A 27,782-nucleotide genomic window follows, 5' to 3' on the forward strand; every position below is an offset into this window, starting at 1 on the left:
CAGAGAAGGGCTGTGGCTTTCCCAAGGTCACGGCTGTAAGCAGCGGAGCCTGCCCAACTGCTGGGCTACACTCCCCTACCTGAGCCGGTGCCAGGAGGACAGACGGGCTGGGAGAACGCTCAGGGCAGAGACAATGTGGACAAGGAGTGGCTAGGAGAGGAGGGCGCTGAGGTGGGCAGTGGTCTGGAAGGCACTGGGGAGCCAGTGCAGGGCACTGAGCAGGGGAGTGGTGGGTCGGATTTGCCATTTAGCAGGAGATCTTTGTGGGCAGAGTGGAGCGTCACAGGCTGGGGTGGGATGGTAGCCGAGAACCCAGGCAGGAGACAGAACAGGCAGAGGGGCTGTGGCCCAGGCGTGGTCAGTGGGGAGGCTCAGTAGGGTGCCCTGTGGGCCTGGGCCAGCCAGCAACATCCAAGGCTCGTGAGAGATTCTTCTAGACCACGAGGCTGCAGGCTACAGCCGGAACCTCCAAAATTGCTTCCCTCTGATGCTCTACCATCCTGCTCTGTACCAACAGACAACACCCTGAGGGCCCAAGACCCCCATCCCAGTGGGAGACCAAAGGTGCCAGGATCCAAGCCTGCCTTGCAGGGGTGGGAGGGGCCTGCAGCTCTGGAATTGGGGTTAGAGAGACAGGGCAAGAGGGCTTCCCCTGGTGACATGAAGATCTTTGCAGGAAGAGGCATGTGTGAGGGGGGGATGGTGGCACAGCAGGCTGGAGGATGACCACAGAGCCATGGATGTGTGCTGCTCTGCGGGCACAGCCCTGGCCTCCTGGGGAAGGCTGTGTCTGACAGCCCATGCAGGATGGGTTGTGAACCCTGAGCATAAAGGGTGGGAGACAGTGTTCCAGAAACAAAGCCATGGTCCCCTTCACTCACCCTGGCCCGAGGGCCAGCCTTACCAACCACAGTGTGAGAAGATGACCCTGAGTATGACAAAGGCTCCATCCCTGCCCCCAGTGAGGCCCTCCCTGCCCAAATCCCTCACCTGCGCTTGCCCATCCTGGTCCCCAGCAGCCGGCGGCAGCAGCGAGACCGCATGCCACAGTGCCGAGACTGGAGGGAGGTGACCACACAGGACGCTGTGAACCCCATAGAAAGCCTGGACACCTGGACCGAGTTTGTGGAGGGGAAGAATAAGGTCCGGACCTGCTGTGCCATTGAGTGGCCGGGGAGAAGGAGAAGGGGGTGGGAGGGGCCTCTTCTGTCCTTTTCTCAGTTTCTACCAGGCCTGCAGAGTTCTGGGGACAGCACATGAGTCAGTGGCCTTTCTGCAGTGTCCCCTGCCTGCATGTTGATGGGGGGGCCAGACCTCCAGCTGCTTCCCAGACAAGGAAGCTGAGATTCAAGGCCGCCTAGCCAGGCCATGGGTCCCAGCTGCCCACAGGCCCCAGGGCCAGCAGGCTCAGGGCTGGGGGCCAGCCAAGTCCCCACCAAAGACTGCGGAGCAACCGGCCCAGCCTGGGGGCAATGCCTAGAGGAGGCCAGGCGGGGGAGGGGACTGAACAAAGGCACCCACTTCCTACAGTCACTTCCTGTTTTCCTACACACCTCCAGAGCCTCTTCCTGTTCCAGGCCTGGCCAGGAAGTGCCCGGCTTCGGGTGGAGTGGGGGGAGTGGGGGGGGGGGTCTTTGGATGGTAGGCAGGGCCTATGGCCCTCTCTCCTCCCCTGCTTCACAAGCTTCCTACTCCCCCAGGCCAGAGTTCCTCCCCTTGCCACTAACCAGGGTACTGGGACAGGTGCTATGGGCAGCCCTGGGACGAACATGGGCACATCACAATGATCTCACAGTGACCAGCTGCTGGCCTTGGGCCACAGCCTGAATCCTAACCCTGGCTTAGATGGACCCAGTGCCACCAGGTCCTGTCCCCCCCTCAACATAGCCACCAACTGACTCCATCCATACCCAGAGGTCTCTCTGGCTCTGCCTAATGCCACCCTTTGACCTCAGCCATCTCTGATGCCAGCTATCCATAGTGCTGTCCCTTGACTTTTCTGGGGAGCCACCTCTCTCTGCTGCCCAAGGGTCTCGCCTTTTCTTCCCTGCCTCATCATTCCTGGCCCCGTCTCTGAGTTCTGGTCATCTCCAGCCTGGAGCCTCAGTTTCCCCCATTACTCTGGTGGGCACAGTGACCTCCATGCACAAAGGGGTCCAGGTGGGGGAACTTGGGCATGAAATGGATCCTAGTGTCTGTGCTCTGCCCAGACGGTGAGCAAGCTGGTGATCCAAGATGCCAACGTGTCTGCCATGTACAAGTGTGTGGTCTTCAACAAAGTGGGCCAGGATGAGCGGCTCATCTACTTCTATGTGACCAGTGAGTGACTTGGGCAGGCCTTGGTGGAGGTCAGAAGCCAGGAGGGCACAGGAGGAGAACAGGCTTGGGAAGGGATGATGGACCCAGGTTGGGGCCATTGAGTTTCTGGTGACTGTGGGGCACCCAAGAGATCTAGGGCCCACTGGGCCCCTGGGTTTGGGCGAGAGGAATAGATTTGGAGGTCCTCGGCATACGGACTGAGGTGTTGGTCCACTGGGATAAAGTGCACCATCTGTCCCAACCCTTGAGGTGCCTCCCACCCCCTCCCCAAACCCTGGATCCCAGCTGGTGGCTGGCTCAAGGGTGCATTTTGCCGTGGGGAGAAGGTCCATAGTTTCCTCAGATTTTCACATGTGTTAGTGACCCCAGGAAAGCTTAGAAGCCCATGAAAGGACAGTCACTGGGCCCAGGCATGTAGATGAGGTCACCTGTAAGAGGGAGCCAGAGAGAACACTCGGGGATGAGGAGAGGATCCCACAGGAGCCTGACAAGGAGTGGCCAGAGGGACAGAGGAAGTTGGAAGCAAGGCATTGCCAAAAGCTAATGAAATGAGATTGTTTCAAGGAGAGGTCAGTGGTAGGGTTTGGTCAGCAGTGAGGGAGGACGGTGACTCAGGCACCCCTGTCTGGTGACAAGGAACTCAGTGATGATCCAAGCTCCTGGGAGAGATGGGGCGGCAGCCTGGTGGGGGCTTGACCAGGAGAGAGGGAGAAGAATGTGAGTCAGACCCCGAGGGACTGACTTCCTGAGTTGGTCCCTTTGGTTGGTGAGGGGGAGAAGAGGGCTCAGAGGGGTGTCTCTGACCAGATACACGAGATGTGCACCTTGGTTGAGAGCCGAGTGAGTCCAAAGGTCAAGGGGTAAGGGAAGGCCATCACCTGGGCAGGTGAGGGAGCACTGGCACAATGTCGCAGTGGCTCCTCCTCCTCCCCAGCCATCCCAGACGGCTTCACCATCGCATCAGAGCCTTCGGAGGATCCCCTGGAGGGCCAGGCAGTGCGCCTGAGCTGCCAGGCGGACAACTACACCTACGAGCATCTGCGCTGGTATCGCCTCAACCTGTCCACGCTGCACGATGCGCACGGGAACCCGCTGCTACTCGACTGCAAGAATGTGCATCTGTTCGCCACGCCGCTGGCCGCCAACCTGGAGGAGGCGGCGCCCGGGACGCGCCACGCCACGCTCAGCCTGACCATCCCCCGCGTGGCGCCTGAGCACGAAGGAGACTACGTGTGCGAGGTGCAGGACCGGCGCAGCCAAGACAAGCACTGTCATAAGAAGTACCTCTCAGTGCAGGGTGAGGCAGGCAGGGCGGGCGGGGCGGGGCGGGGCAGGGCGGGCGGCGCTTCCCAAGGAGCCTTCCCAGGCGGGCAGCCCAGCGCGTGCCCAGCCGTCCATTCACAGCCCGAGCCTGCAGGAACGGCCCCTCTCCCGATCCCCTCACGGTGGAGGTGCGCAGCCTTCCCCACCTGGCGCTCAAACCCCGACCCTTCCTTCAGCTTCACGCAATCCGTCCCCACCCCCTACTCCTTGGAGGGCCCATCCCAGAGTACCTGCCGCTTTCTGCAGCTTCACTTAGCTCCCTCTCGACCCCACCCCCAGCCCTGGAAGCCCCGCGGCTCACGCAGAACTTGACAGACCTCCTGGTGAATGTGAGCGACTCCCTGGAGATGCGGTGCCCAGTGGCAGGGGCTCACGTGCCCAGCATCGTGTGGTACAAAGATGAGAGGCTGCTGGAGGAAGAGTCTGGTAGGCAGATGGACCCTGGCGAAGGCTGGGGTCCGGAGGCTGGCAAGGCGAAGGCCCCCAGACCCACCTGACCTTGAACGTCCCCCCAACTCCCTGCAGGAATCGACCTGGCCGACTCAAACCAGAAGCTGAGCATCCAGCGCGTGCGCGAGGAGGACGCAGGCCGCTATCTGTGCAGCGTGTGCAATGCCAAGGGCTGCGTCAACTCCTCCGCCAGTGTGGCCGTAGAAGGTCCGGCTTCTCCCACCTGCCCCTCCCCCACCTCCTGCCCCCACCTGGCGCCTTCTCGTTGCCACCTCACGGCAAGTTGTGCCCACAAGAAGGGGCGCTTGCCGCAGGGTGCACCCTGTCCTCCTCACGCACGCACTAGGCCCTTTCTCCCTATTCAGGCTCCGAGGATAAAGGCAACATGGAGATCGTGATCCTTGTCGGCACCGGGGTCATCGCAGTCTTCTTCTGGGTCCTCCTCCTCCTCATCTTCTGTAACATGAGGAGGGTGAGCACTTCTCCCCCTGCTGAGCCACTCTCCAGCTCCTCATGGGGTCTCTCTCCAACCTGGCCATCCATTAAGATAAGGAATAAGGTCGGGTCCTGGCTTAGCTGGAAGCCCCATCTCTTGGGAAGCCTTCCTGAGCCTTCCATACTGGGTTCTTACGTGACCAGAGGTTGTCTAGGTGGCTGGCTGTCCCCACCTTGATTGAAAGTCCCTAAGGAGATCCCATCTGTCCTGGGCAAAGTTTTACCCTCTGTGGTATGGCCACATCAATGAACTGCCCCTGCTTCACCTCCACCCCCAGCCAGCTCACGCAGACATCAAGACGGGCTACCTGTCCATCATCATGGACCCTGGGGAGGTGCCTCTGGAGGAGCAGTGTGAATACCTGTCCTATGATGCCAGCCAGTGGGAGTTCCCCCGGGAGAGGCTGCACCTTGGTGAGGCCAGCACCCAGCCTGCCACACTCACCCTGTCCTGTCTGGCAGAGACAGCTTCCGCTGGAGCCTTGAAATCCCTCCATTCTCAGAACTCATGCCAGAAGGTCCCGCCTAGCCCGCACCTGGCCTGACCTGTCCATCTGAGAGTGCATCCCCACAGCCATGGCCAGGGCTCCCAGTTCCCAGGCCCCGAGGTCACCTCCTGCTGCTCCGAGCAGGGTGGGCCCATCACACCTGCTGGGAGAGGATGCAGGCCTTCCTGTCTGCCTACCCTCTCCCTCTCTTCCCGCTCAGACTCCCCGTGCTCTTCCTGTTTGGCAGAGGGGCTCTCGATCTTCCTCCCCCTCTTGGGCCTTCCTTCCTTGCCCTCTGCATGGGCTGTCCCTGCTGCCCATCCCTCTCCACCCCTACTCCCATACAGTTCACCTGGAACCCACTCCCTGCCCCCACAGGGAGAGTTCTTGGCCACGGGGCCTTTGGGAAGGTGGTGGAAGCCTCTGCTTTCGGAATCAACAAGGGCAGCGGCTGTGACACCGTGGCGGTGAAGATGCTGAAAGGTGTGGGGCCAGCAGGTCGGGGGGCTGCCGAACTGGTGGGAGCAGCAGCTCCGGCTGGGCTGTTAGACTGTGGTGCAGCAAGGGAAACTGAGCTTCAGAGCCAGTCTCCCTCAGGGTTCTACAGGGAGTCAGAGCTGGGTCTGAGGCTCAGGTCTGAGTAATACTCCTCAATCTCACCTGAACCCCTGCCAAAGAGGGGCGGGCAGGATGTGCTGCGCCCCCACCGGCAAGAGCACTGGGCATGCCTTAGCTAAGCCAGAGACCTGGGCGGAGGGGCATGCCAGGATTGGGGCCAAGGCAGGGCAGGCCCGGCACCGTGCAAAGCCCCTGTATCCCCTCCAGAGGGCGCCACCGCCAGTGAGCACCGCGCCCTGATGTCGGAGCTCAAGATCCTAATCCACATCGGTAACCACCTCAACGTGGTCAACCTGCTGGGGGCGTGCACCAAGCCCAACGGTGCGGAGCAGAGCGAGGCCCGGGTGGAGGGAGAGGCCCTGGGCCGCACTGGCTCTTTGGGTGGGCAGGGTCAGCTGGGCTTGGAGGGGGCGGGGCAGGGGCGGGGTGAGGCACAGGAAGGGGCATGGAGGCTTGTTGCACAGCGCTTGCCCTCCAGCATGCCCTCGGTCACCAGCTCCCGGCTCCTGCCCTGCCCTGCCCCAGGCCCCCTCATGGTGATCGTGGAGTTCTGCAAGTATGGCAACCTTTCCAACTTCTTGCGCGCCAAGCGGGAGGCCTTCAGCCCCTATGCGGTAGGTGGTCGCTGCTGGTGAGCTGGTGAAGCGCCAAGATGGGCTGGGGCAGTGCCTCTGCCGTGGGTGGTGGGTTGTTCCTCCAACTCGCTTCGTGCATCTGCAGGAGAAATCCCCTGAGCAGCGAAGGCGCTTCCAGGCCATGGTGGAGGGTGCCAGGGCTGACCGGAGGAGACCGGGGAGCAGCGACAGGGCCCTTTTCACGCGACTCTTGATGGGCAAGGGTGGGGCAGGGCGGACCCCTTTGGTTCAAGAAGGTAAGAGCCTGGCTTCCCCTTGCCCAAGATGTCTGTCTGGCGCGATGATGCCTCACGATCAGGATAAGCCAGCCTGGGGCCCTCTGGAGGGGCTTACATGGGGGAGCATGTGATGGGCTCTGCCTTAGTACGGGAGAATACCTCAGGGGCAGTCTTCAGAGACTTTTGACGTTTGGTTTGGGTATCACTGGATGCATGCGAGTTCTCCTTGCAGAAAGTGGGGGAGCAGTCCAGGCAGAAGTAGCACTGCTCTGGGAGTAATTCATGGGTACCGCTGAGGGGCAGCCGAAGGGGCCCACATACTTGTTACGTAGTGCCAGGGACCTCAAGCCCGGCCAGGAGGGATGCTGCCAGGGTTGGGTGAACAAATGCTCTCTTTGGGGTGGGATGGAACAAGGGGTCCTGTCTGAGCCCACCTTGCTCCTTGGTGCAGCAGAGGACCTGTGGCTGAGCCCACTGACCATGGAAGACCTTGTCTGCTACAGCTTCCAGGTGGCCCGAGGAATGGAGTTCCTGGCCTCCCGCAAGGTGACTGCCCCAGCAGGCCCTTCAGGGGAAGAAAGATAGAGACCCACCAGCATGTCAAGGCGTGCTCCATCCTCGCTCTCCCCACAGCACCCTGTGGTTGAGGCAGGTCTCTCCCACTTTGTGGAGGAGGAAACTGAGCCCAGAGTGTGGAAATGACTTCCTAAGATTTCCGGCTAGTCAGTAGCAGAGGTGGATGTGGAATCAGAGTCTGTCCCACCCTACAGGCTCCTTTGCTGTCCCCATAGTTCCACGAGCCCTCCCTATGGCAAGTCCTGGGTGTACACAGAAATCTGTGTCTGCAAGAGCAGGGCTGAGGCGTGGTTGCGGCCCTGGGGGCCTGCACTGACCACTCCCGCACACCTCCTCGCGCTGCAGTGCATCCACAGAGACCTGGCTGCCCGGAACATCTTGCTGTCAGAGAGTGACGTGGTGAAGATTTGTGACTTTGGCCTAGCCCGGGACATCTACAAAGACCCTGACTACGTGCGCAAGGGCAGTGTGAGTAGAGGCCGCGGAGGGAGGGAGGGTGGGGGACTTACCCCCACCCACATGGAAGGTCTGAGGGCCTGCATCTGCTGGGACCCTCGTGACCCCACTGAGGCACCTGGGGCAGGGAGTGGGGGCGGGAGCCGACCGGCAGGGCCCACAGTGCTCCGATGGCAGCCTGTCTTTGGCCATTGGTCTGTTAGGTGGACACTGACTCCCAACACCTGGCCTGTGGGGACTGGGCACGCAGAGGTGGACCCCACATGGTGTCTGTCCTAGAGATGGACAGGCCTGGGCGGTCACAGAAAAATGCACAGGTGTTAGGTGCAGCGTATGTCTCAGTGGTGCTCTCCAAGGTGGCCAGGCCCGCACCTGAATGAGCACCCAAAGCTGGCAAGGGCTTTGCCCCAGGGGAGGAAGGGAGAGGCCCGGAAGGAGGGCAATGGGTGGGATGGGTCTAGGTTATGGCCGGCTACCGTGCAGAAGGCTTTTGTCCTTCATTCTCACTCGCAGGTGTGTGGGGGCATGCGGAGGTGAGAGTCAGGTGTGCAGTCCAGAAACCCCCATACAGACTGTCAGGAGAGGGGAGTGGGGGTGCTGCGGTGGAGGCAGAGGCCAGTCAGGAAGGGCTGTGGCCCTCAGGGCTCCCAAGTAGAGGCCATAAGAGGAAGAGAGACAGACGGTGGGGAAGGCACATCAGGAGCCCCAGGAGGAGGGGTGAGGAGTGATGCTGGGCTTCCAGTGTGGGGACCACATGAGTGGATGAGGTAGGGCTGTGAGGGCATACAGGGATCTGGGGTTCCTCGGGATGCTGGGCTGAGGGGTCTGGAGCTGGAGGAGGGGTACAAGTGCTCCCTGGGAGAGCACAGGGAAGAGACGGGCCCCGGATGAACCCAGGAGGACAGCAAAAGGGAAGAAGCCTTCAAGGTGGTGCCAGGCACTTGTGGAGCAGAGGTGGGGAGAGCAGGGCAAGTTTCAGGAGCCATCTGAGCACACACAGGGATGGGTGTGGCCAAAAGCCTTCCTGGGGGCCTGGCCCCAGAGTCCTGGGTAGACTAGGCAGGAGGAGGCTGCCCAAGGCTTTGGCCCCCTCCTTTTCTTCCCTCCCCATGCAGACACACTTCCCTCCTCCTGCCACAGGCCCGGCTGCCCCTGAAGTGGATGGCCCCGGAGAGCATCTTTGACAAGGTGTACACCACGCAGAGCGACGTGTGGTCCTTTGGGGTACTGCTCTGGGAGATCTTTTCCCTGGGTGAGTGCTGGGCAGGGTGCAGGGGAGGGGAGAGGTGGGATCACAGTCTCCTCTGGCACAGGAAGCACCTGGAGCAAGAAGCCCAGGTGGTTCTGAGGCAGGTGGTTCGAGAGCCCCTACCTATCCCTTCACCAACAGCCTGTGCCGGGGCAGAGCCTCCAGCTCACCACAGGTCTCAGAGGGACAGGCCTCAAGGGTCCCCCCAAATCTGCCTCTCCCTGGCTGAGCCCCTTCCTCACCTGCCATTGGGGATGCCGCTTCTGCCTTCAAGGGCTGGGGAGCGGCCCGGAGGGAACTGGGTGCTCACTTAATGACTGCACCTACTTACCTGAGCCCCACACGGGAACTGGGCCCCGCTGGGGCCAAGATGAAGTCCCCTGCTAGGTGAGGGACAGCACTGGACAAGCGGGAAAGCAAAAGCACCAAATGGCAGGTGTGCTGAACACTGTCGCTTACACAGAAGAGCAGACAGAGCACAGGAAGGACCGGACAGGTTGGAACAGGACAGCTGTGTCTGCCAGGGGCTGGGGGGCAGGTGGGATAGAGGCAGGTGGGCCTGGAGGATGGCAGTCCAGAGCGAGGGGCAGCCAGGCCCACGATCCCCGCGTGGTGGAGGCGGGCAGGGCGCAGGCAGGGTGGGCGCCAAGAGGTGCAGCAAAAGTGAGGAGAGCTGGTCCCGCAGCCCCACAGGCCCGGCGCCAGGTGGGATGAGGATCTGGAATTTCAGTCAGGGGGAGCCCTATGGGGCTTTGAGCGAGAGAGAGAGCAGTCTGACTCGTGTCTAAACCAGGCCTCTGCTGCTGAGTGCTTTTCCTGTGGTCAGGAGAGCCAGGTCCCCTGGGGCAAGGAGGGCTGGGTCCAGGGCCTGTCTGCAGGCAGAGCCATGGGACCTAGGGAGGGGCTGGACTGGGCAGCCAGAGAAGGCCTCTCCCAAGAGGGGTCATGGTGACAGGGCAGCTCTGCTGGCTCAGCGCGGCTCTCCCGGCCCCAAAGATCCCAGAAACCGTGTTTCCGCTAAGGTGTCTCTAAAGTGCTGGTGCTCACAGTGCCCTAGCAAGAGGGAGCCATTGCCCTCTTAACCAGATGGCGCCCTAGCGCTGGGCAGGGAGCAGCAGGACGAGCACCCTGCTAGGGCGGCCCAGGACAGAGGCCGTTTGCGTCCTGCTCCCCACCCACCCCCACTTCTGTCCTGTTTCTGCCATCAGGGGCCTCCCCGTACCCTGGAGTGCAGATCAATGAGGAGTTCTGCCAGCGGCTGAAAGAAGGCACACGGATGAGGGCCCCAGACCTGGCCACTCCTGCCATGTGAGTCTCCTGGCCCGCCATGCAGCTGCTAGGAGGCTGGAGGGGTGGATGAGTACAGGGGGTGAGGAAGGGGGTTTTGGGTGCAGGCTCAGGAAGGGGGGCATGCAGGCGTGGGGCGGGACGAGGTGGGGGGAGCTTGTGCAGGCACAGCGAGGGGGTGGAGGCCTGCAGGCACAGCTTCTCACTCCACCACTCATCTCTCAATGAACAGCTCTCCTTCCCACCCCTGGAGGAGGGCAGGGCGGGGGGCGGCCTGGGGTCTGTTGGTGCAGGATGCTGGGCCCACTCAGACCACGTCCAGCAGCCGGCTTTACCTGCAGACGTCGCATAATGCTGAGCTGCTGGTCCGGGGACCCCAAAGAGAGGCCTGCGTTCTCAGAGCTGGTGGAGATCCTGGGAGACCTGCTCCAGGGTGGGGGCCAGCAGGTGAGCCCCCTCTCCACCCTGTCCTGCTACAGCAACCTCTGGACCCTACCCCAGGGCCATCATGCTGATGGTCAGAGCCTGTTTTTGCCCATGAGGAGCCCCAGGCTGGTCTGCAAGGGGCCTGCGAGGAGCCCCTGCCTTCTGGCTGAGGAGCAGTGTGGCCTCCACTCCCTCTCTGCGCCTCCGCCTCCTGCAGCTCTGCCCCCTACACCTGCCCTGGACTTGCGTCTCCCTCCCACACCGTATTCGTCATAGGTGGGGAACAAAGCCAGCTCAGGACGGACTCAGGGCCTCACTGGTGCACCAGGACTGGGACCAGGAGGAGTGAGCAGAGAGCGACCTGCCGTCCGGGCCTCAGGGGCTGGGGACGGACACTTTGGCTCCTGTTTCTGCCCCAGGAAAAGGGTGGGAAGTGCTGGTGCTGCTTCTGCTAGAGGCTGCAGAGTTGGCAGCGCCCTGGAGCCAGGGTGCTCCTGCTCTGCCTGCCCTTCCGTACATGGGCCCCTGGGGGGCAGTGGGGAGGATCTGCCAGGTGGGCTCATTTAATCCCCAGAGCCCACAGAGCACAGTACTTCACAAGTCAGGAGCCCCAGCCGTCCTGAGTGCAGCGGCAGGAGCTGAGGGGGACACGGTGGCCTCTGACCTGGCTACCTCTGCCTCCCTGCCAGGAGGAGGTCTGCATAGCCCCCTGTGGCTCTCAGAGCTCGGAAGAGGGCAGCTTCTTGCAGGCGTCCACCACGGCCCTGCACGTCACCGAGGCCGACGCCGATGCAGAGGACAGCCCACTGAGCCTGCCCCGGCACAGCCTGGCCGCCAGGTCAGCCGCCCTCCTGGTGCGTGGGTCCCCAGGCGGGAGGACAGCAGTTTGGACATGGCATATGTTATCCTCTTCAGTCATCAGGAAAGGAAACTCTGAGAACTGAGCGCTGTACGCCAACGCAAAGAGCAAAGTGATTTTAAGTGACATTGCTGGTGTCGGTGAGGCCCTCCTGTCAGCCTCAGCACCCCTCCAGGGCCATGTGGCCTTGCTTTCTCTGCGCCTCCTTAGTCCTCACTGTCCTCCAGCCTCCTCCGCTTCTCCACACTCCTAGCCCCTGAGAGCCGATCCCCCAGCTTCAAGGGAGCACCCTTCTTGGGCACAGCGCCCAGGCCAGGGGTGGGGTGGGTCCCAAGGGCCCCCAGCAGAGACCCTGGGAGCAGGGCAGGCCAGCCACCAACCCGTATTCAGGACTAGAATGTAGCCTAAGTTCCCAAAGTTCTGGATCCGAGGTGTCTTGCCAGTGGCGGTTTACTCTCCGGGAAGGTCCTGCCGTCCACATTCCCACTGGCGTTGCTGAAAGAGGCGCTCTGAGACCCCTGCCCATGTGCCCCAGTGTAGCGCAGGGCCAGGCCTGGGGGACAGGAACAACCAGTTGGTTCTTGCCAGGCTCATTTTACCAAGCCCCCAGTGCACACAAGTGCATGTATACACAAGTGAACACAAATGTCCACACACAAGCATCCACACACATACAGGCCAGGCAGTGGTTTGCAGCACCAAGCCTGCCTGCCTTGCACAGGGTGGCCCATCCCAGGGTGAAGGTACCCCCACCCCGTCTCTCACCAGCTCCACTGCCTGCCACACCCTCCCCAGCAGTGGCCTCAGGAGGTTCAGTCCTCTTGCACAGGAGAGGAGACACAGCTCGGTGTCGCGGGGCCGCGTGGGGGACGGCTGCAGAAGCCTGGGGAGGAGTGCAGACTGGCATTCAGACTCGGGCCTCATCCTCACACCCCGGGCCCAGGTCCTTCCTGGGAGGAGAGAGGCAGACGGAGAGGTGGAGCAAGCTCTCAGGAGGGGTGCTGGGGTACGTCTCTTCAGCACTTCTGTTTTATTCCCACAGATATTACAACTGTGTGTCCTTTCCGGGATGCCTGGCCAGAGGGACTCAGACCCAGGGTCCCTCCAGGATGAAAACGTTTGAAGAATTTCCCATGACCTCGACTACCTACAAGGCCTCAGTGGTAAGTGGGGTGGGGGGCCTGTGCACCCCAGATCAGGGCCTCTGGACTTTCTCTGCAGGAGGCAGACGGCAGGAACTCCTCAGGCAAGGGGCAGAAACCAGCTCAGGGAAGGGAGCGACTGTCCCTTGAAATGTCAAGTCCAGGCTGCACCTTGGCACATTGGGGTCTGGGTGCTCCCATGATGCCACTGCCTCTCAGCCGCCTCACCTGTGTGGTCCTCACTCACCCGGGGCCCCCTGGCAGCGGCAGCCCTCTCTCTCCCAGCAGCGTAGGCTCCTCCTTCCGGATGGGCCTTGTTGGATCGGCCGTAGGCAGGGCCCCCTTTGGTGGCCACCAAGCCACGTGGCCTGAGAAAGGGGTCAGAGCCACCAGAGGAGGTGGCTGGGGTCCAGGGCACTGGAGACCCCCCTGCCTGCTCAGACGAGGGTCAGGCTCGGTGCAGCTCTAACGGCTCTGTGAGGGACAAGCAGGTGTGCGGTTCTGTGAAAGCGCAGCCTGAGCCTCCAGCCGAGTGCCGGCAGCTCGCAGCCAGGACCCTTCCAGCCCCAGCCTCCCTCTGGACAGGACTGGTCAGTGAGCGTTGGCTGGGGAGGCTGCCAGCATGGGCAGTGGTGTCCCCAGAACAAGATGAAGACCCTGGGGGGCCCCAAACTGACAACAGTGCAGTTCCCCTCCACGTGATGCCAAATGGGACCGCACCAATCACGGCAACCTGAGGGTGGCAGAGCCACCAGACCTGGCTGTGTCTGCAGGAGGACCATTCATCTATCCTGTGAGCTGCCAAGTCTTTCAATACTTTCCCCATTTCTCCTGGTGCTCCTGCTCTGCCTGTACCCTGAGCACTTGTGGGGCCACCTTGGAGGTCCCCCAGCACTGGGTGTCCCAGCTTTGCCACCTCCTGAGCATGGGCCAGGGATGGCCCCCCAGGCCTCAGTTTCTCCCTCTGTGGTGGGGCAGGTGACCTCACCTTCATTCTCCGATGATGAAACAGATGCTCACTTCCCACAGGACGGGTGTGAGGTCGGCAGAGGTGGGGGTCCATGTGCCCTGTCCTGCCTGGGGGGCAGCTGCCTGCAGACGGGCCTCAGCGGGGCCTGCAGCCTGGACTTGTCCTCTCCACACAGGATAACCAGACGGACAGTGGGATGGTGCTGGCCTCTGAGGAGTTGGAGCAGCTGGAGAGCAGGCACCGACAAGAAGGCCAGCTCAGGTAGGGCCTCTCGAGCCTCCTCCCCTGCGAGCAGCCCGGGAGGGAGGCTGCGCCTGCGTGTGCCCCTCACTCTCTGACCTGGAACATTTCCTGGCTCTCTGTTGCATTTCTCTGGGTTCAAGGCAAGCTTCCCTGGGACTCGAGGTCTTCGGCCACCAGGCCTTCCCCAAGGAGCCCCCTCCACCGTCACCGTCCTGACCTGGCACACCTGGTGCTGGGCCCCCCACCCCCTCCCATTTGACAGACGCTCAGATGCCACCTCTTTGTGAAACCGAGTATGATCCACCGTGCCCACCATACGTACGCACCGCCCGAGACAGGGGAGGCCACAGCCAGCCCAGCCCCTGCACTTAGCCCAGTGGGCGCAGGGGCCAGACAGATCATGTGACCTGGAGCTGGCTCATGTCCTATTTTGATAAGAATCAGATACAGAGAAATCCTCATGTGTACCTGCACAGAGGGGGACCCAGATAGAAGGTGACCTGCATTTGTCCAAGATAGCCCCCCAAAAAACTGAATATTTAAACTTTTAGGGTGTAGATAAAACAGTTAAATGTCTACTTGTTCACCTTATTAGTTGATTTGCACATAGCTGTTGAAGTGACAGGACCTATAATATTTTATAAAATATTGCTTTTTTCTGCTTTCTTCAAATCATTGTGTTCAGACCATTTACCTGGACCTTTGACATCAGTGTCTTTCTCAGGAGCCCCTTTTCAGGTCCTCTGACACAGTTTTCCAAAGTAAATCTTGGCTTCTGCCTACGCTGTTTTTGAATCAAGATGTGATGCTGTCACTGCATGTCTTACTCTAGACCACAGTATTCGTCTGTGTCGCATTAGGGGCAGTTGGTACCTTTTTCTCCTTTCTGGGAGTTGCCTTTATGACTCCACAACTTAACCGACTATTGGGTATTTTCCCAGCAGCCCACAAAGGGCGAGTCTGCAGCACTGTGAACGCTGCGCTGGCGGCTGCGGAGCCATATGCCCAGGAATAATGACTGCATCTGTATCGTGCATCTTGGTCTCTTTTTTTGTTTTTATTGATTCCATCAGGTGACCTCTATTAGTAACCTAGTTTTGGAAATTAACGCTAATTGCATTGACAGAAATAGTTTCTGGCTAATGTTTCTTTGCCAAACAGTATTTTATCTTTCAAAGAAAAGTAATTTAGTAAGAGGGTGAGCCAGAGGATGACAGCCACTTAAATTCAAATCTCCACACATCTTCCTAAAAACAGCAGATAAAGGAAGGCTGCTCAGAGCCTGTGCCTGTGACGTAACCAGGAGAGAGACTCCGGTTTGTGTGCAAGTGGGGAAATTGGCACCCGGACCAGCAAGCCATGCCTGAACCACAGCGGAAGGACAGTAGGATGGGGACTGCCCCGTGAGAGGGCAGTGTGACAAGGTCCTCGGGACAGTGACCACACAGACTGGGGAGATAGTAGAGGCAGAGAGCTGGTGGAGCGGAGCAGGCTCCCAGGGCACAGTGGGAAGGCACTGCTTCTGAGAGGGCAGTGAGCAGGAAGGGAGTGCGCCCCTCAGGTGCTTGGTGGTGAAGGAAGAAGAAAGTTGTGGAAGATGAGAGTGCTATGGAGGCGAGATCGCATCAAGAATCCAGAAGGCAGATACACACCCAATAGAACTGCTCCTTCCAGAAACCGCACCTCATGACAGCAGCAGAGGGTGCTGTTCTCTGCACGAGTCCCCTTGGACACACATCATGAAGAGCCACAAAGAGGTGCCACAGGGCACTTGGCAGATGCATTCACTTGGCGTGTGGAACACTGTCCAGACAGGTGCGAGGATAGAATGTGTCTCGGAGGGGACCGCAGGGGAGAAGGAGCTCATTTATCTGCCCGGTCCTCTCCTGTCTCCTCTTAGCCACCAGGCAGCACGCACCCCATGGGGAGTTAACTCCTCCTCACTTCCAGGTCTTCCCTCCGGCCCTTTCAGTGTCCGCTCAGGATGCCAGGTCCCATGCCTTGTGGTCTGGTGTTTCACCCAAGTCTGTAGGTAAAAAGAAGATCTGGGAACCCTGGGCTTGTGGTAGGTCAGCATGGCTGTGTGGCAGCCGCCAAGAGGGGGTCCAGCACTCCCAGCTAAGTGACTGGTTGCTCCCTGGTGGCGATACATACAGGACATGAATGGAGCTGTTGGAAAGAAGGATCCACTTGAAGGAATTCAGGTGATACCAAAGATGTGGGTCAGATACAGCACTCCCGGATGAAGAAACCTAGGAAGTCACACACATCCCTAGCCCCTTCTGTAGGGGAACAAGCTCTTTCTGGTCTCAAAAATCCAAGCGTGAATCATCATGGACAGAAAAAATAAGCACTATCCATACAGAGTTATTATAAGAATAAAAAAGAAAATTAGACTGAAAACTTTCACTAGACATGAGGACAAAAAAATAAATGAAGCAGAGGAAAACTGATACAACACTCCAGCGTGCATTAAATATATGATCAATCAAGGAGCTGTACATAAATCAGAAATTCAAAAATTCAGAAGAGAAAGAGACAGTGTGAAGATATCAGATAGGAGCTGACTAAATGCAGGAAAGAAATTGAAATATAAGACAAATGCTCTCAGAAATGAAGACCAGGATGCCCAAGAAACAGTAGATATGATCAGGAGGAAGACACAGAAGATGGACAGGAAGAGAGTCAAGAAAATAAAACTGAAATAAATAAAGAGGTAAAAGGATCAGAAGGAGACGGATATAGAAGTGGAGTAGAAAAGATCCAACATGTGTACAGATGGAGTCTCTGAGGAAGAAGATGCCCACAGTGGAACAGAGCTCATATTTGAAACTTGTACTTCAAGATAACTCTCTTAAATAGAAGAAGCCCTGTATCTACTTATTGGAAGGGTACCTGGGGAGACTGGCCCAGAGCAGTCAACTCTAAGACATATCCTAGTAGAACTGTTAGACTTTAAAGAGAAACATTCTGGGATTTCAGGCAAAAAGACCAAGTCACTTAGAAAAAAAGAGTCAGATTGGCATCAGGCTTTTCAGTGGCACCGTGCAAATCAAACAACAACGAAACACGAAGCAACATTTTCAAAAAACTCAAAGAAAGTGAGAGCTAGGGAGGGAGCATCGTGGGGCTGTCCACGAGGCAGGTGGGCTGGAGCTAGCGGGGCCTCCCAGGCCACGGTGAGAAGGTTGGATTTCATTCTGAGTGATGGGAAACCGTTGTGAGTGACTTGGCCTTTTTGCCATTCTCCAAACAGGCAAGGATAGAATGTGCCTTTCTAGGACAGAATGAGCAGTTTGTAGGGCAGATGCCCAGTCCTCTCCTGTCTCCTGTTAGCTACTGGTCAGCACTCACCTCATGGGGAATTAACTTGTCCTCACTTCCAGGTCACCCATCCAGCCCTTTCAGTGTCCACTCAGGGTGCCAGATCCCATGCTGGGCAGTGTGGCATTTCATCTAGGTCTGTAGGTGAAAGCCACTGGAGGATGTATCAGGAGAAAGACATCATCCAACTTCCAGCATCTCTGAAGAGTGGACTTTAGGCAGACAGGAGGGGGCGAGGGGAGATGTGCTGGGGGAAGAGTACAGAGTGTGCAGTGACAGCCCCTCTCTCTAAGGCAGGGATAGGGCATGGAGAGAGAGGCATGGATGCATTCTGGAGTTAGAACAGACAGGACTTCTGGCTGGACCGGATATGAGGGGGAAGGGAAAGGGAGGAAGCAAGTATGACACCCAGGTGCTTGAGCCATTGAGTCAGTGTTGGTGCTAAGTCCTGAGATGGGCAAGACTGGGAGCGAGGCAGGTTTGGGGGGATGAAGTTGGGCATTTGCGTGGATCCACACCCAGTTTTGGGACAGAGAATGTTCCAGAGTTTGCCAATAGTCACATCAGTCTGGTTTGCTATTTAAGTCAAGTCTGTGTGTGCTTCCCTTGGCTTTGTGCTCAGTTACTGCTCTGGTTGTCTTTGATGATTCCAGTCAGACTCCAACTCGGGTCTAGTCCCTCTTATCTTCTCTTCTCACTGACGCCATCTTCCCTGTCTCAGCAGCTGTAAAGGACCTGGCCGGAATGTGGACATGACCAGGGCGCACCCTGACCCCCAAGGGAGGCAGCAGCCAGACCTGGGGGCACAGGGAGGCCAGGTGTTCTACAACAGCGAGTATGGGGAGCTGGCGGGGCCGCGAGAGGAGGGCGACTGTGCCCCGGCCGCCCACACACCCTTCTTCACAGACAACAGCTACTGAGATGGCCCAGGCACGGCCCTGGCAACCCGCTCCCACAGTTGGTGGGGCCATGCCTGGTGGGGCAAGCAGAGGGCTGAGAATTCATCTCCTTTGGTTCAGGCCAGGAGGCGTTTCCTCCTCTCTAGCTAGGAAGAGCAGAGCCCGGGCTCCAGGGCTCCCTGGACTCCAGCACCACGCCTGCCCGGGCCTTCTCCCCAACCAGATTCAGATTCCATTTAGCGCAGCGTCCACAGGGGCAGCCCCAGGCTGGGCACTCCCACGGGGAACGCCTCTCTGATGGTGGGTGGTGGCATGACCCCGATTTCTAATGAGGAATATGAGGGTCTGAGAGTCACACAGTGATGGAAGTGGAGCCAGACTGGAGCTGTGGTCTCCCAGCCCTCGCCCCAAGTGCTGTCCCTCCACACAGCCTTCCCTCTCCCTGGGGAATGGCTTTCTTCACTTGCCTCTCAAAGGCTTAAGGCAGGGGCCATATTGCCATCACAAAGCAACAAATGAGGGATTTGGGGAGGGGTCCTCTCTTGAGCCTGGCCAACTGGCCGCCGCCTTCTGAGGATTAAGGAGATCCATTCAATAGATTTTTTCCATTAGAACTTAACAGACTGAGCTGTGTGAAGAAGTTACATTTCAAAACCTCAGTCCGAAGGGAGCCCAGGGAAGGTCTTTCTGAATTTAGACAAGTCTTGCCTCTGACCCCAAGTCAGGTGCCGTCATAGCAGACACAGTCATTGTCACCTCTTTCTGGAGAAGGCCCCCAGCCCCACTTCCTGGCCCAGAATCGGAAGAACCAGCTGATGGTCCAGAGCTGCCCTTTTTGAGAAACGCCTAGTTCTTCCATCCGGGGCCTCGATCTGCCACCCGAGGCACCTCCCAAGCCTTGAACGTCCTTCTCAGAGGTGGACACCGTGGTTCCAGCAAGGAAGGCTTTGGGGCTGGCCCCGAAGACCAATCCAGCATTGCTCTGTGCCACGAGGCAATAAGCGGACATTCTTGTGGCCCTGGGGGGACCCTGTCTTCTGCCCCCTGGTCTCTGCCTGACGCGGGTGCCCTGGCAGGTCAAGCCTCTGCCCTCACCGGGGAGCAGCCAAGGACCATCTGGAGGCTGGCACCGTTCGGCCCAGGCCTCCCATCCCAGCTCACTGCCCAGGGACCCCACCCCTGGCAGGAGAAAGACCCTCCTCCCAGTTAGCACCACGGAGATTGACAGCCCCCCCACACCCTACAAGACGCTTGCAGGACAGGCAGCTGTGCAGCCAGCAGACCTCCCCCCACCATTGTGTATTGATCCTTTAGGATGTGTTGAACGCTCGTGAGACTGTCGTCCTCACTGTCCCTAGAGGACCTTCTCCTCTGATGTCACCTGTCTGTGAGACTTGGGTCTCAGGTTTGCCTGGTGGAAGTCCAGAGGCTCTTCTCAATCTGAGGAGCAGTGCTCCTGACGCAGGAGCAGGGCCCTGTCCTCCAAGCCCCATCCCACGTGCGTACCACCTGTTTGTGTCCTCTCCCTTCCCGTCACATAACTGCACGCACAGAAATGTACTGGGAAGAAAACCTGCCATGCCTTGTAGACCATGTGCTCCTAAAAGATCTAAGATATTTAACAAGAGATAATAATAAACTTGACGCCAGTCTTTGAGTTACTATGAATGGCTTCTCAGCTAAGTCCCAGCTCTCTATGATTCCAGCCTTCCTCCCGCTGATCATCCGCCTCACAGGGCCGCTGGACAGGCCGCACAAAGGAAAGGGCAGCCGGCAGCTCAGCAGCGCCCCTCGCCACCGCCCTTCGGCTGTGGAGCCCCGCAAAGCCACCAGCAGAGGGCGCGGGGGAGCCCCGGGCGCCGGCTCCGTTCCCCGGCGGAAGCGCTTCTGAGTGCTGCGAACGCGGTCCCCTGAAGTCTAATTTACGGGCAAAGTGACATGGCGCTTGTCACCGCGCACTAGAGCCAAATGCTGCCCCAGGCAGGCTGGGTCCCTGCCGCCAGGTTCCCACATCGCATGGCGCCAAGCAGGTGCCTACACTTACCCATCACAGACAGGCGGACAGGCTCAGAGGGGTGCACGGTGCCCCGGATCACCTGGCTGGTTGAGTGTGTGCTTGGACCTCGAGGTCAGAGAGGTCTTGGCTGGGGCCCCAACTTCAGTCCCTGCTCAGGGAGATGAGCTCTAGCCGGGGGAGTACGACGTTCGGCATGCGGCAGGCCCTCCCCAGCCCTGCCTGGCGGTGGTGCCCCTTCCCTTCACAAGTGAACTGCTGGCCTAAGGGTGGCTGCAGATTGAGGCATGAGACTGACCAGCTGGATGGGCCCTTAGCAGGTTTCCAGGGAGGGGCTGGCCCAGCAGCAGCCCCAGGGGCTGAGGGGACGGGGGAAGCCAGTGATGACCCCTGGACCTGGTGTGGGCTGGACCCCTGCACTTGGGGGCCAGGCAGGGGTGCCAGCACAGCCCAGTGGGCACCTCACCTAGGGGAGCAGAAAGGAGCCCAGCAAAGGTCAGCAGCCAGAGGCCACCCTCTGTCAAGCATGTCCAAGATGTTGGCTGGTGCCCATGTCATGGGCGCTGCTCGCCAGATGTCCACGTGCAGGTTCAGGGAGGGGACCGCAGCATCGCCAGAGGGAGGCCTGCCCTCGGGACCACCAAATGAGGTGCAGGTGCCCTGGGCCTGGGCCAGGCTGGGCTCTGGGGGCTCCTCAGGATTGAGAGTAGAGGATGTGGCACCCTGAGGCTGGGTGACCCTAGGCAGGTACTGCTCCTGGGAGCCTCAGTTTCTCATCCAGGAGTTGCTACCTTGAAGAACATTGGTGATGACATAATAGTTGAAATGCGACTAGGAGTGACCGACCGTATCGAGAAAGAAACCCTGCCCCCACCAAGTCATGTCCTTCAAAAGCAACATTTTTAAAAACCAACTGGGAAAGACACTGTCTGCACTGGCATCAGGCCCTCCCTGTCGCCTCCATTGACTCACCCACCCAGCATCCCTCAGATGCCCGTGCACCCAGACACCTATTCACACGTCCATCCATCTGTGCAGAATAAACAGGGGCTCATCCACCCGCCCACACACCCCTCTCATGGGTCACAGAGAGACCTTTTGGGGCTGCAGCCATTGAGGATAGGGACAGGGGCATTCTCAGGTAGTGCAGGGCCCTCAGTGAGGGTGGGAAACCTGCCTTTCGAAGGGTTCGGGTCAATGTGATGTTAATAGGGGAAAGTACATCCCTCATATGAGATCCGACTGGGGGTTCTGGAAGTCAGTGAGCACCCTTGGTGGATCTGCTCTTCCTTGATTTAGGAGCAACTGGCTGCGGCCACCACTGCAAGGAGGTGAGTGGCTCCCATCCTGGACTGCAGTGGAGGGCACCACTGTCCCTTCAGAGCAGCATCTGCAGGGAGAGACAGAAACCCCGGTACTTTCCAGCTGGAGCCGGAGGTGGCAAGGTTTGCCATAAACCAGATGTTAGTGGAAACCTGACAACTACAGAGGGGTTGAGGGGGGAACTTGCATTTGGAAGTTGGTGGGGCAGCATCCTTGAAGGCCTAGCCTGTCTTCTGTGGGCCACAGGGTCCAGTTAGCCAGATGAGTATGGCTCCCGGGGTGACGTCTCTGTGCTGCTCTGGGGCACACCATTTAGAGGCAGCGGGGCAGCAGAGCAGCTTGGCAGCTGGGGGTCTGGGTGTGGCCCCCCTAGAAGGAGGCAGCTCCCCCTCCTGAGGCGGGAGGGCCTGCCCCCTTGGACCAGGTTTCCTGGTCCCTGCATGGCCTCTGAGAGATGGTAGTAACAGAAGAGACCGTTATTACATCCTTGAGCTTTAAGCTATTGAATGAGCTTTGAACAGGGCTCACTTTGGGATGACAGTAAGTACATCTCTGATGTGGTAGGGCCTTGATCTGGAGTGCGGGTTGGGATGTCCCCGGGCCTCTGACCCACCACCTCCCACCCCATACCTGGCAGGCGGCTACTCCCAGCCCCTGTGCATGGAGGCAGCACAGAGTGCTGGTCACTGGGGCCCTTCCAGTCCCAAGGGCCACCAGACACAGAAAGAGGCCAGGGGGACCATTCAGATCCACCCTGAACTGGCCAGGGTACCTAGGGCAGGTGTGTTTGTTCTGACTCGAGAGGGTGAACCTATCCACCCCCCACACCATTCCACTCAGGGACCCAAAGCCAGCACACCTTCAGTCCAGGGGTGCTGGGGCCCCACTCTAGCCAGGGCTGAAGCAGGAAAACTGGACCTGATTCTGCAGGACATGGCTTGGCCACAGCTGCTGCAGTCAGCACAGCCGCTTAGAGCAGAGGGACCCAGTAAAAGCTTATGGGAGGCCCTGGGGACAGAAGCTTGTCCCCCTGAGCCTGAATCAGTGTCTGCGGTTTGGCACTGCTGGCTGCCAGCTTGTCACCCCAAGCAGGACACCTATCTGAAAAAACAGAATTTCAGTATTTGCTTAAGCCCTGTGGGCCGGCTTTTCCATCTGTTTCACCCATGTAACAAGCCTATACAGCAAAAACCACGTGGACAGCAGTGGACCCTGCCCGCCCTTCCCACGGCAGGGCTCTGGGGTGCAGGCCCCGGGCAGGGAAGGGGCAGAGCGAAGAGCTCAAGGCAGCCAGATCAATACTGACCCGAGGGAAGGCACCCACGGACGTGGGGACAGACACGTGGCACTGCCCAGAGCTCCAGGGCCCAGAGGACCGAGCTGTGAGGAAGAGAAGGAGCCCGAGGTGGCGTGCTGACAGATTCATGTGTGACCCATGGGCAGACGGGCGGCTCTGCACTTGCCCCGGCCTGGCGTCACTGGCCACCAGTCTGCTCATCTTCAAGCCACTCTGACTGGGACAAGAGAAAGCCCCCAGGCCCCTCTGGGATGGCCTCATCCAAAGCCCTGGACACGCCCCCCTGTCCTCGTGGTGACAGCTCAGGGCGGGAGACAAGGAGGTCTTCTGTTGGCCCAGAAGGACTCCACATACAATCACATGTAATCTAAGAGGGAGGGAGAGAGATTTCACACACATGCATGCACACACACACACACATGTGCGCACACACACACACGAGAGGAGGAGGCCATGTGACCACGGAGGCAGAGATCGGAGCGATGTAGCCACAAGCCAGGGAATGCCGGCGACCACCAGGAGCTGGAAGAGGCCGCCGAGCTGTGGAGGGAGCGCACACCTTGGTTCCGGCCCAGTGATGCTGGACTTCTGCCTCCAGAACTGGGAGTCAGCAAATGTGTGCTGTTTTCAGCCGAGTACGGAGGCGTTGTTAGAACAGCCTCAGGAAACTGACATAAAGGCCACCCCTGGGTTCAGGCCAGACCCCCGCCCGCCAGCCCTGCTGCAGATGGTTCACAAGGGGCTCCGAGAGCCAGTGTGGGCTGAGGGATCCGACACGCCTGGAGGGAGCCCTGGCCTTGACCATCGCCACTTGGGGACCTGAGGCATGTCCCTTGGCCTCCTCAGTGGTGAGGAAACACGGTGAGGCGTCCATTCTCAGCTCCCAGCACGATAGAGAGAGGGACCCTGCCCTCTTGCAGTCAGTGCCCCTCTGTGTCAGAGAGGGGGTGGACCTGATAGGAATCCTGAAAGCTTGGCTGAGCATCTGTGGCAGAGTCGGGCCTGAGCGGGGCCCGGCACCAGCCCTTACAGCGCAGTGGCGGGGGACCAGGCTGCATGTGCTTGGCCAGTGCTGGGGTGCTGGGGTGCTGGGGCAGGATCACTGCCAGGGTGGGGTGCAGAGGGACAGGAGACCCCAACCCCAACCCAGTCTAGATTAACGACATTTTCCTGCATCATTTTTGGCTGTGGCATCACAAAGGGGCCTGCAACTTCTGTGACAAGGCAGTAGGTGGCCTGCGGTTATTCCTGCTCAGGGCTGCCAGCTTCTCCACGAGGTGCTGCGATGCCCTTAAGGCCATGGGAAGGTTTCATTTTAACTTCTCTTTAAATCAGAAGAAAAATTAATATAATAGTATGGAATATACATGATAATGGATCCAGCCAGGATTGTATTCATCTTTATGTGAACAAAGTCATAACAAATATTTTTTAAGAATGTTTTATGGGGCCAGCCCGGTGGCATAGTGATTAAGTTCACGTGCTCCTCTTTGGTGGCCCAGGGTTCATGGGTTCAGATCCCCGGTCCAGACCTACACCACTCATCAAGCCATGCTGAGACAGTGTCCCACATACAAAATAGAGGAAGATTGGTACAGATGTTAGCTTAGGGACAACCTTCCTCACCAAAAAAAAATGTTTCATGGAGGAAGACCCCCCACCCACAAAGGTACAGTGGCCAGGCCCACAGAAGACACAGGCCCCTCTCGTCTTATAACTCACTGTTGTGACATCCTTTTAAGGCATTTTTGTTGGCAGTCTGGTTGTGTCCAGAGGACAAATTTCTAGAATTAGATTTACTCAGAGGGAGACAAAAGAGATCAGAATTTGAGAAATTTCGACTCTGGAGGGCTTTCAGATCCCACGAGGGCTTTCTGTTGTCTGTAGAATTTTGTAAACACTAGCAATTTTTTCCCCCAAAGTCTTCTCTCATCTTCTATCAATAAAACATTGAAAAATTCAAAATACTTTTAGTCATTACTTGTTTGGGAAAACATGAGTCTTGCTTTCTCTGTGCTTGACTTGACAATGGTCATTGGAACTGAAAAGCTCCCATCAGTGGGAGGAGAACAGGAGAAGGAAGCTGGTGGGAAGACACCAGAGACCTTTTCAGATTTAAAGCTTGTGATTTCCCCCTGAGCACAGTAGATTCAACATATGTATTCACTTTGCTTTCTCCCAGAAATTTAAAAATGGACTTCATAATAATTGTTTCAAGTTGTAAATCCACAAGGACAAAGAAAACTGGAGAGAAAACAACAATGACAAAACATACCAATACACTTTTGAAAGATGGAAAGTGGGTGGAGGTCGCTCAGTGAACTGGGTGCCCCCATGCAAAGAACGCAGTCGGGCCCCATTGGGTACTGTATGCAAAAATTAACTCAAGATGGATCTATGACCCAAATACAGGAGAAAAAACCATGAAACTCTTGTAAGAAAATATAAGGGTAAATTTCATGACCAAATCTTGGATTTGGCAATGGATTTTTAGATATAACATCAAAAGCACAAGCAAGAAAAGAAAAAATAGACTGGACTTCATCAAAATTAAAACTTTGGGGGGCCGGCCCTATGGCCGAGTGGTTAAGTTCACACACTCCACGTCGGTGGCCCAGGGTTTCAACAGTTCAGATCCTGGGCGCAGACATGGCACCGCTCTTAAGCCATGCTGACGTGGCATCCCACACACCACAACCAGAAGGCCCTACAACTAGAATATACAGCTATGCACTGGGGGGCTTTGGGGAGAAGAAGAAGAAGGAAAAAAAGATTGGCAACAGATGTTAGCTCAGGGACAGTCTTCCTCACCAAAAGGAAAAAAAGAAAGACAGAGGACTTGAATAGAAATTTCTTAAAAGAAGATATGGAAACGGCCAGTAAGGACAAGAAAAGATGCTCAATGTCATCAGTCATTAGCGAAATGCAAATCAGAACTACAATAAGGTACCATTTCACATCTACTAGGATGGCTATAATAATAATTTTTAAAAAAACAGAAAATAACAAGTGTTGACGAGGAGTAGACAATTGGAATCCTCTTATATTTCAGGTAGGAAAATGAAACAGTACAGGCTCTGTGGGAAACAGTACGGAGGTTCCTCAATACGTTGAACAGAGAATAACCATGTGAGCCAGCAGTTCCACTCCTGGGAATACACCTGAAGAAGTGAGAACAGGTGCCCACGTAAACCCTTGTGCACACAAGTTCACAGCAGCACTGTTCACAACAGCCAAAGGGTGGACACAGCCCCCATCAGGCATAAATGGGTAAACAAATGTCGGCCTATCCATACAATAGAATATTATTCAGCCATAAAAAGAAATGCAGCACTGACGCCTGCTACAGCAATGGATGAACCTCCAAAACGTGATGCTGCTCAACAGCAGCCAGACACAGACGGTGGCATGTTGAATGAGTCCATGTATATGAGATAGCCAGAAGAAGCAGATGCACAGAGACAGACCACAGATTGTGACGGTTGCGGGGGCCGGGAAGGAGGCAGGGCTGGGGAGGCACCGCTTAATGGGTGTGGGGTTTCCTTTTGGGGTGATGGAAATGTTTTAGAAATAGAAGTTGTGGCTGCAGAATGTTGTGGCACTGAATGGTTCACTTTGAAAACATTAATTTTATGTTGTGTGAATCTCATCTCAATAATAATTTTTAAAAACTTTGCTAGACAAACAAAAGCACAATCATTTTGTGGGGGTGGAGGGATTGGCAGCGCCGAGGAGGGGACTCGCACAGCCCGCACGGGGCTGCCCCACGCAGGGCTCTGAGAAGGGGACTGAGCGAGGGCTGGAAACTGGCTGGTCGACAGTTCTATGAGGGGAGCAGCTGAAGCCCTGGGTCCTCTCCCCACCCCAAAGCCAGGTGACCCCCTGCCCCGTCCTGGCTGGAGCCTGAGGTTGTCTTTGGCCCTCTGGGGAAACTGGAGGAGAAAATAGGACACATTCAACCCTGGAGAAGGCAAAGGGAAGTCTCAGGAAAGGGTGGCCACTGGGACCCCCTCTCCCAGTGGAGGTGGAGGACAGAGGACTTGACAAGGGTGTCTTGTCAAAATCCGAGTCCCACAGAAGACCCTGGTGAAGTGTTCCATCGCAGAGTTTGGTGAGAATAAGCAGTAGCAGCAGGCAAAACTTAGCAAATAAAGCATGAGGCACTTGCGGTTAATATCAGAAAAAAAATTTTTTTAATGTCACCTCATTAAATACTTTTCCTGGCCCCACTTATCTCAGATGTAACAAATATTTGTGGAGCGCTTACCATGGGCACCAGAACGAGGACGGGAGCCGAGCTGGGGCCACAGGAGAGTGCTGTGGCTCTGGGGAGGAAGGTCGCGAAGGTGCGGGTCTGGACACGCCCTGGCTGTGATTCCAGGCCAGCTCTTCCACCCCTGCTCTGGTTGGGCCCCAGCACTCACGCGCTTGACTGAGAAGGCCAGCTACAGCGCTGGGAACAGTCAGCTGTCCCCGGGGACCCATGCTGGGATAGGGGTGCTGTGAGATGGGGTGCGGCCGAGAACCCAGCAGTTCTGCCTTGCCTCAGCCTTCCCTGTGGGACCCCGGAGGGAGCAATGGCAAAGAAGAACCCAAGCCCAGGGAGCTCTGGGTCCTGAGATGCAAAGGTCTGAGGTGCTGGATGAGCCCAGAGCCCAGACTGCAGGCCCCGTACCTGTGAGAGAGAAGAGCCCGGGGACAGAGAACACGGACTAATGACGGCCACTTGGACAAAAGGGGAAGAGCAGTGGGCCCCCCACTGAGTGGAACCACGATCAACCGTCCGGGGCCTGGACCTGGCTGGTCGGAGCCGTCTGGCTGGGGGCAGCAGTGGGCCGGGGCAAGGCGCGGGGCCGAGAACGCCATCCTCTCCTGGGATCTCCATTTTTCCTTTCTTCTGTAAACCCACTGGGTCTAATGCTAAGGGTGTGGTCCACAGGCGCAGGAGTGTCAGGACCTCCTGACCCCTGCGTCGCTCACAGGCCTGTGGCTCCTTCGTGTCCAAGGCACACTCCCAAGGTGCGGCCCCAGAACTGTGAAATGGGTCAGTTAGTAAATCGACTCTAAGGACCCACTGAGCCAGGGTTCTGCCCCGTTCCAAATCCGATTTGGGATTGCGCTCAGTTGTGTTGTCCAAGCTCAGCAGACGGGGCTGCTGTCTGACCACCGGC

General features: G+C 57.8%; 1 protein-coding gene across 2 annotated transcripts in view; it reads left to right on the forward strand.

The window, feature by feature from the left end:
• The window catches only part of FLT4 (fms related receptor tyrosine kinase 4), a 39,942-nt gene extending 20,297 nt beyond the window's left edge, over positions 1 to 19,645 (forward strand). Inside the window, exons 11-30 of one of the 2 annotated variants that reach the window (XM_044777505.2) lie at positions 1,017 to 1,143; positions 2,211 to 2,319; positions 3,254 to 3,616; positions 3,922 to 4,068; positions 4,168 to 4,299; positions 4,458 to 4,564; positions 4,866 to 5,001; positions 5,454 to 5,558; positions 5,901 to 6,014; positions 6,219 to 6,307; positions 6,414 to 6,564; positions 6,998 to 7,092; positions 7,468 to 7,590; positions 8,719 to 8,830; positions 10,036 to 10,135; positions 10,456 to 10,561; positions 11,230 to 11,378; positions 12,442 to 12,562; positions 13,687 to 13,772; positions 17,800 to 19,645. In XM_044777505.2, coding sequence (XP_044633440.2) covers positions 1,017 to 1,143; positions 2,211 to 2,319; positions 3,254 to 3,616; positions 3,922 to 4,068; positions 4,168 to 4,299; positions 4,458 to 4,564; positions 4,866 to 5,001; positions 5,454 to 5,558; positions 5,901 to 6,014; positions 6,219 to 6,307; positions 6,414 to 6,564; positions 6,998 to 7,092; positions 7,468 to 7,590; positions 8,719 to 8,830; positions 10,036 to 10,135; positions 10,456 to 10,561; positions 11,230 to 11,378; positions 12,442 to 12,562; positions 13,687 to 13,772; positions 17,800 to 17,998 — 2,671 coding nt within the window. In that variant the 3' untranslated portion in view covers positions 17,999 to 19,645. The remainder of the gene's footprint in view (positions 1 to 1,016; positions 1,144 to 2,210; positions 2,320 to 3,253; positions 3,617 to 3,921; positions 4,069 to 4,167; positions 4,300 to 4,457; positions 4,565 to 4,865; positions 5,002 to 5,453; positions 5,559 to 5,900; positions 6,015 to 6,218; positions 6,308 to 6,413; positions 6,565 to 6,997; positions 7,093 to 7,467; positions 7,591 to 8,718; positions 8,831 to 10,035; positions 10,136 to 10,455; positions 10,562 to 11,229; positions 11,379 to 12,441; positions 12,563 to 13,686; positions 13,773 to 17,799) is intronic. The other variant, XM_044777506.2, reaches the window with a different exon arrangement.
• Positions 19,646 to 27,782: the final 8,137 nt, after the last annotated feature.

This window comes from Equus asinus, chromosome 9, assembly GCF_041296235.1.
Source record: "Equus asinus isolate D_3611 breed Donkey chromosome 9, EquAss-T2T_v2, whole genome shotgun sequence".
Taxonomy (NCBI): Eukaryota; Metazoa; Chordata; class Mammalia; order Perissodactyla; family Equidae; genus Equus; species Equus asinus.